The following is a 6,703-nucleotide window of genomic DNA, read 5'->3' as shown; positions in this document are numbered from 1 at the left end:
AGCTGCAGGATGACCTCATTGCAGCCTTCAGGACTGAAAGGCAGCCTACAAACAGGAGGGGAGTCAGCTCTAGGAAAGGGCAGATGACAGCAGGACGAGGGGAAATGGTTTGGAGTTGAGGGAGGGGAGACTGAGGTTGGATGTCAGGGGGAAGTTCTGTGCTGTGAGAGTGGTGAGGGGCTGGAACAGCTGCCCAGAGAGGCTGTGATGCCCCATCCATCCGTGGAGGTGTTGGGGGCCAGGCTGGATGGGGCCCTGGGCAGCTTGGGCTGGCATTAAATGAGGAGGTTGGTGGCCCTGCACACAGCAGCAGGGGGTTGGAGCTTCGTGATCCTTGAGGTCCCTTCCAACCCGGGCCATTCTGTGATTCTGTGATAACTGAGACCTGTGCCTGTGAGGACGAGGCCGGGCGGAGCGTCCCATCTGCACCAGCAGTGTGTGCAGCCACGGGCTCAGGAGCAGCAGGCTACTGCTGCTGGAGCTTCTGTGCTGCCCGGAGGAAATCCGCCGCGTTGCTCCATCTGTACTCGAAAACGTAGCTGCCAGCAACAGCAGCAGAGACACCAGAAAGGTGAAGGACCCCCCTGCATTTCGGCAGCACCCCACGCAAGAAAGGAAGCAGTGCTGTGGCGGTGTGGCCGCTGCTCGGGAAGGGAAGCGGAACGCCGCCCGCCGTGCGCAAGGCAGGACTTTGCTCCCCTCGGCCGCCCTGCGCCTGGGGCGATGCCGCAGCTCCGGCCGTGGGCGGGCCGCCCTGCAGGCGGGCTGCTGGCGGTGAAGATGTCGAGCAGGTATCACCGCGCGGCGGCCGACGGCAACCTGGAGCTGCTGAAAGAAGCCACTCGGAAAGACCTCAACGCTTCCGATGAGGACGGGATGACGCCCACGCTGCTGGCCGCGTACCACGGGCGCCTGGAGGCTCTGGAGGTCATCTGCCGCAGAGGGTGAGTGGGGCGGCCTCCCTCTCTCGGGGCTGTGGCGCCGACCCAATTAGCTCTTATTTCCACGCCGCAGCGACGCCCCGAGAGCTGCCGGAGCCGCGGCGCCCCTTCGGGCAGCCAGCTCTGCGAACTGCCGTGCACGGCGTGGCCGAGCAGCCCCTCGTTCCCCGGTGGCAATCCTTTTTTACGGTGGGAGGACACCGTCCTGCAGCATCACCGAACGGGGTCCTGTCCCCGTCGCTGCAGCGCTCCCTCCAGGGCTGACGTTTCGTGCTGTGATTCTCTCGCAAGGTTTAGGAGGGGGGAAACAGAGTAAAGAGAATGTTCATTCTGGGGTGAGATGGAGGTTAAGTTGTCCTCTGGATTGTGTTTTCAGTCTGAATGGTGTGAAGGAGATTGGGGGGAACGTTTGATGAAGTGCTTGGATGCATTCAGTTCTCCTTGCCTAGAAGCAGCTTTGAAAACATCACACCCCAATGGGATTGCCACAGATCTGCTGTACAGCTGAGCTCAGGCGGGGCTGTGGCTGCACTGTAAAAAGGGCCTTTGGACTCTATTGCTGTGGCTGCGCCTCCAGGGAAAGCAAAAATTAACTTGTGCGATGAAGGAGGCTGCAAGGAGGTACTGAGAGTCCACAGAGCACAGGGAACGACCGCCCAGGGAACAAATAACCGAGCAACCTCAAGGTATGAGTTCAGAAAACCCCTTCTGCCTTGAGAACAGCTAAAACTTCCACATGCGCTCAGAGAAGCTGCAGCAGAGGGCACAAAGCCCAGAAGGGCCTCGTGTTGCTCCATGTGCTCCATGTGCTCCTGCTTCCTCGGTGCGGGGCAGCTCTGCGTCTGCCGTCCCAGCGCTCCATTCTGCGCATCCCGGTGCGCTCAGCAGGCGCTGCCAGCAGCTCACTGGGTGTTTGCTGGGGGGAAGCTGAGTTCTGGGAGATGCTCAGTCTGCTGTGCAGTCCATGCTTTCTTAGATCTTTTTTTTTAATGAATTCATCCTTTCCCAGAAGCAAAGGCAGTTTCCCAACAGAGGTGCAGTGAGGAGGCATTCCCTCCATGGGGTGCATCCTGCAGGGTGCTGGGCCTGCAGCACACACAGACCCTGGCGGACGTGTCAGTGTGACAGCGTGAGCGAGCCCTTGTCTCCAGAGAGTTCGCCTTCCCAGGCAGCAGGAGGTGTGCTCTGCCTGTCTGTGTCACACGAGGGGGGCAGATCTGCTTCCTTCTTTCTGCTGGGACAGTAAGGAAAGAGGAACCGAGGAGCCATCGTGGCCACAAAACTCTACCCCACTCACTATCACATGAATGAGGCTGCAAGGCCAGCGGGGTGCGGGGTGAGGAGAGACCCCAGGCAGGGCTGTGGGGCCCTGCAAGGCTGGGGGTGACAGCTCTGCTGCTGGCATGGGGTTGAGGAATTTGCCGTGCTCTGCTGCAGCCGCTGGCTCTGGGGAACGGACACGGAAGCAGAGATGCACACGTGTGTTCCTGTAAGTCTGAGTGGAAAACCACTGCCCCCAGCTGCACCCTGCCCACGTGCTGCACTGCCACTGCTGCCGCACAGCCGGCCCGGCCCCCACCTTAAAACCAAACTTGCAATCCCAAGCACAGATGCAGGCTGGGCAGAGAGTGTTGGTGGACCAAAGATTCAACATGAGCCAGCAACGCGTGCTTGCAGCCCAGGAGGCCAAACAGATCCTGGGCTGCATCAAGAGAAGCGTGACCAGCAGGGAGAGGGAGGTGATTCCATCCCTCTGCTCTGCTCTCGTGAGATCCCACCTGCAGTTCTGCATCCGGTTCTGGAGCCCTCAGCACAAGGACACGGAGCTGCTGCAGGCCATGAAGATGATCAGAGGATGGAGCACCTCCACTACGAGGACAGGCTGAGAGCCGGGGCTGTGCAGCCTGGAAAAGAAAAGGTTCTGGGGAGACATTATAGCCCTTCCAGGACCTGAAGGGCCTACGGAAAAGCTGGGGAGAGACTTTTTATAAGGGCGGGTAGGGACAGGACGAGGGGAAACGGCTTTAAACTGGAAGAGTAGATTTTGGCTAAACGTTAGGAAGACATTCTTTACTGTGAGGTGGAGACACTGGCACAGGCTGCCCGGTGAGGCTGTGGATGCCCCCTGCCTGGAAGCACTGCTGGGAGGCCAGGCTGGATGGGGCTGTGAGCAACCTGGGCTATGGGAGGTGTCCCTGCCTGCAGCAGGGGGTTGGGACGAGATGCTCTGAAAGGTCCCTTCCAACCCAAACTGTCCTGTGATTCTGTGATTCTAAATGAGGGGAGATTTAGTTTGGATGTCAGGGGAAGTTTTTCAGTGAGAGTGGTGCAGTGCTGGCACCAATGCCCAGAGATGCTGAGGATGCCCCGTCCCTGGAGGTGCCAGGCTGGATGGGCCCTGTGCGACCTGTTCTAATCCTGACCTTGTGGTTGGCAGCCCTGCCTGCAGCTCAGGGTGGAATCTGATGATCCTGATGAACCCAAGCCATTCTGTGATTCTGAGATTCCGTGAGCCAAGCCAGGCCCATCCCAGCCTGCAGGCAGCAGCTCTGTGTGCAGTCAGTACAAAAGGGATGCAATTATTTTCACTGGCTTTAAATTTTGTTGAAAATAATATGGCTTTTATTTTGTTTCTTTTGTTTTCCAATTTCCCAATGAAATTCTACTTTCCAAACCCCACAAGCAAAAGAACCATGTGGAGAAAACAAAAGAACTGAATGAAACCGAAATCTGTCTGTGCCCAACCCAACACCAATGGAGACAAAGGAGCCGCACTTTGCTGCTCCTCATTTACCCCCTGCTGCTCCGCTGCCATTGCGTGGGCGCATTAATTGCACTTCGCTGTGGCTGGTGAGGGATCCTCCCTGTACTGTCCCGATTTTTGTCGTGCCAAGAGGCAGGAACACCTTTGCAATACTCTGCCCGGAAGGTCAGGGAGCAGCCGTGCCCTCTGTTCCAAGGTGCAGGCAGAGGCCGGGTGTGCTGCTGATTGCCGCCGCACGGCAGTGGGCAGCTGAGGTGGGCAGGGAGCAGGCAGGGCTGTGCCAAAGCCCCACAGCCCTGCTGTAAGAAGGACACCCTGCTGCTCCATAGGGATCGCGGGCACAGCAAACTCACGGGTGAGCAGTGATCGGGGTTTGCCCACGCTGCTCGGGGTGCAGCACGGCTCCCCAGGATGGAGCGAGGCCAACCTGCTGCCATCGGGCCGCGCTCCTACAGCAGTCGAGGTAACCGTTGGGTGCTGGTTCTGCTTCACTGCTTCACGCACGGTGCTGTCCTCCGTGTGCCACTCACTCTGTGCCATTTTCCTCCTCAGAGGCGATCCGGACAAATGTGACATCTGGGGGAACACTCCGCTCCACCACGCCGCGTGCAACGGTCACATCCACTGCGTCTCCTTTCTGGTCAGCTTCGGTGCCAACGTATTCGCTCTGGACAACGAGCTCCGCACGGCGCTGGACGTGGCTGCCAGCAGAGATCGCCACGAGTGTGTCAGACTGCTGGACAGGGCCGCCATGGAACAGAATGTGGCCAACCCCAGGAAGGTCTCCAAACAGAAGGCCCAGGCCCAGAGGAATGTGGAGAAACAGATCAAGGAGTGCGAGAAGCGGCAGGAGAAGCACCAGCACGAAATGAACAGGAGCTATATGAAGGAGAAGGAGAAGGTTGGCTCGGTGACCTCCTCCAGAGGGACTCACTCCAGGGTGAAGCTGCCGACTCTCTTCACATCGAATACAGCAGCTCCTTTCTCCAAAAACCTGAAGGATACCTTCAAACTGAAGGCAAAAAGGACGGCCGGCAGCACGAGAAGCCAGGAGCCACAAAGCAACGGCCAGGCAGACGGCGGGGACAGGGGAAGCGTGATGCACTTATTCGATGAGAGGGAGGAGGACGACTTACCCGATGATGACGGCCAGCTCTCCATTTTCACACGGCCAGGTCTCGGCAAGATTGTGTTTGGAAGGAATTTGGCTGCAGATATAGATCCCGGAACTGTGTCTTCCCAGAAAGAAGGTATCAGCTTTAAAATGTCCAGCGAGCTCTTCCAGAACGAAAGTGCTGAGAGCAGCATGGAGGGCAATGCTGGAAGTGGGGCAGATGTTCCCTGGCAGGAGGAGGAGCTGCTCTGGGATGACGAGGAAGCAGAGAGCACACCGCTGGAGGTGTTTCTGGCCTCACAGATGCTGGATGAGTTCCTACCCGTCTTCATGAGGGAAAAAATGGATTTAGATGCCCTGATGCTGTGTTCTGATGAAGACCTACAGAGCATTCAGGTGGAGCTGGGTCCAAGAAAAAAAGTCCTGAGTGCTGTGAGTAAAAGGAAACAGGCATTCCAGGATCCCGGAAAGACTGTGGATACCTGCTTGTAAAACAGCATCCCCGTTGCTGAGATCTGCTGATCTGCACGCTGAGATCTTTTCCTGCTTCAAAACAGCATGCGACTCTTCTCACACCACTGCTAATGCAAAGGGCAAAGAGCTCACGGCGATGCAAGGAGCTCATGGAATGCAAAGAGCTCGCGGTAACGCAGAGATGTGCAGTCAGACCAGGGCTCCTCGCTCCAGGTTGGTGGCAGAGGTGTGCGGGCTGCAGTGTGGATTTGGGCACGCTCTGCCAGAAGTTCATGACAGTAAGAGCCAAGAGCTGTAATCCAGGGCTCGTTCTCCTTGCTTACGTGGGCAGGGTCTTTGGGTTTACTGAACGCGCCGCCCGTCTTAACGAGCCGCTCCGTTCTTCTGCAAAACAGCACCGAGCGTTCCTAGAGCTCCAGGCTTCCCGGTTTATCTCCGTCCCCGTGTTAGATTGCTGCAAACTGCTCTTCTCAGCGCTGCTGCTCTGCTAGAATAAAATCTGCTCCTTGGCTCCGGCCGGGGCTCATCGCCTCTGCTCGTGTCTGAATTCAGGTAAATAGGAGTATCAGCCAGCCCCGTGCTGCCGCTCACGTTTCTCTGCTGCTGTTGCTGAGGAGTGCCTGAAATCCCCGCTGAGATCCAAGAGCGGTGAGCGGCACCTCCTCCTGCCTCGCTGTGTGCCGGCACACACGGCGTCCTAAGCGGCACCGGGAGACAATTCCCTCTGCGGACGCGAGGCCGACGGCTCTTTTCCGCGTTCATTGTTCTGCGCGTCCCTGCAGGGCACGGCTGGCACGCAGGCCGAGGAGCAGAGCCGTGCAGCCGGTGCTGATGCTGCTCAGTGCCACCTCAGCCCGGCACGGCGGATGCACACATCCAGCTCACAGGAGCAGGCAGGCAGGCGATGAGCAGGGCTGGCGTCCCACTGACCGGTCCTATAGCTGGAAAGGTGCAGTGCCTTTCCTTCAGAGCGCGTGGCGTTTGTGGAAACGAATTGCAGTTAATCATCTATTTGTCACGCTCCATTCTTTCCACATTTTTGTCTTCTCTGATTTACTCACCGTTGCTTTCCTTGGCTGGACTTTGTGCTGCATTTTTTCTCTTTCCTGCTACTTGGCACGCTGTACTTCCCTGTGCCAACTGCAGCCCCAAAGGCCGACTGCATCCTGGGCTGCAGCAGCAGAGGGGGGCGGCGGGCAGCGAGGGGATTGTCCCCCTCTGCTCTGCCCTCGGAGCCCCCAGCTGCAGTGCTGCGTCCAGGCCTGGGGCCCGGCACAGCAAGGGGGGAGCTGTTGCAGCGGGGCCAGGGCAGGCGATGAAGATGCTCGGAGCTTGGAGCAGCTCTGCTGTGCAGACGGGCTGAGGAGCCGGGGTGTGCAGCATGGAGAGGAGAAGGTGAAGGGAGACCTC

The 6,703-nt window shown here is 58.3% G+C and overlaps 1 protein-coding gene across 1 annotated transcript; it reads left to right on the top strand.

Annotated features, from left to right (window-relative positions):
- Positions 1-688: 688 nt before the first annotated feature.
- On the top strand, positions 689-5,824 carry ANKS4B (ankyrin repeat and sterile alpha motif domain containing 4B). The gene is made up of 2 exons (XM_052679813.1): positions 689-944; positions 4,258-5,824. Exons 1-2 carry the CDS (start codon positions 724-726, stop codon positions 5,309-5,311), a joined length of 1,275 nt encoding a protein of 424 aa, XP_052535773.1. The 5' UTR covers positions 689-723; the 3' UTR covers positions 5,312-5,824.
- The last annotated feature ends 879 nt before the right edge of the window (positions 5,825-6,703 follow it).

Source organism: Tympanuchus pallidicinctus, unplaced genomic scaffold (assembly GCF_026119805.1).
Source record: "Tympanuchus pallidicinctus isolate F22 unplaced genomic scaffold, pur_lepc_1.0 scaffold18, whole genome shotgun sequence".
Taxonomy (NCBI): domain Eukaryota; kingdom Metazoa; phylum Chordata; class Aves; order Galliformes; family Phasianidae; genus Tympanuchus; species Tympanuchus pallidicinctus.
The sequence above is the reverse complement of the archived record's forward strand: the minus strand, read 5'-3'. Positions and strand labels throughout refer to the sequence as shown.

Bases quoted from the DNA above. Each gene is read 5' to 3' on its own strand.
- ANKS4B (XM_052679813.1), top strand. From the start codon at position 724: ATGCCGCAGCTCCGGCCGTGGGCGGGCCGCCCTGCAGGCGGGCTGCTG. The intron at 945-4,257 runs GTGAGTGGGGCG...TTTCCTCCTCAG, and splicing joins GAGGTCATCTGCCGCAGAGG to AGGCGATCCGGACAAATGTG.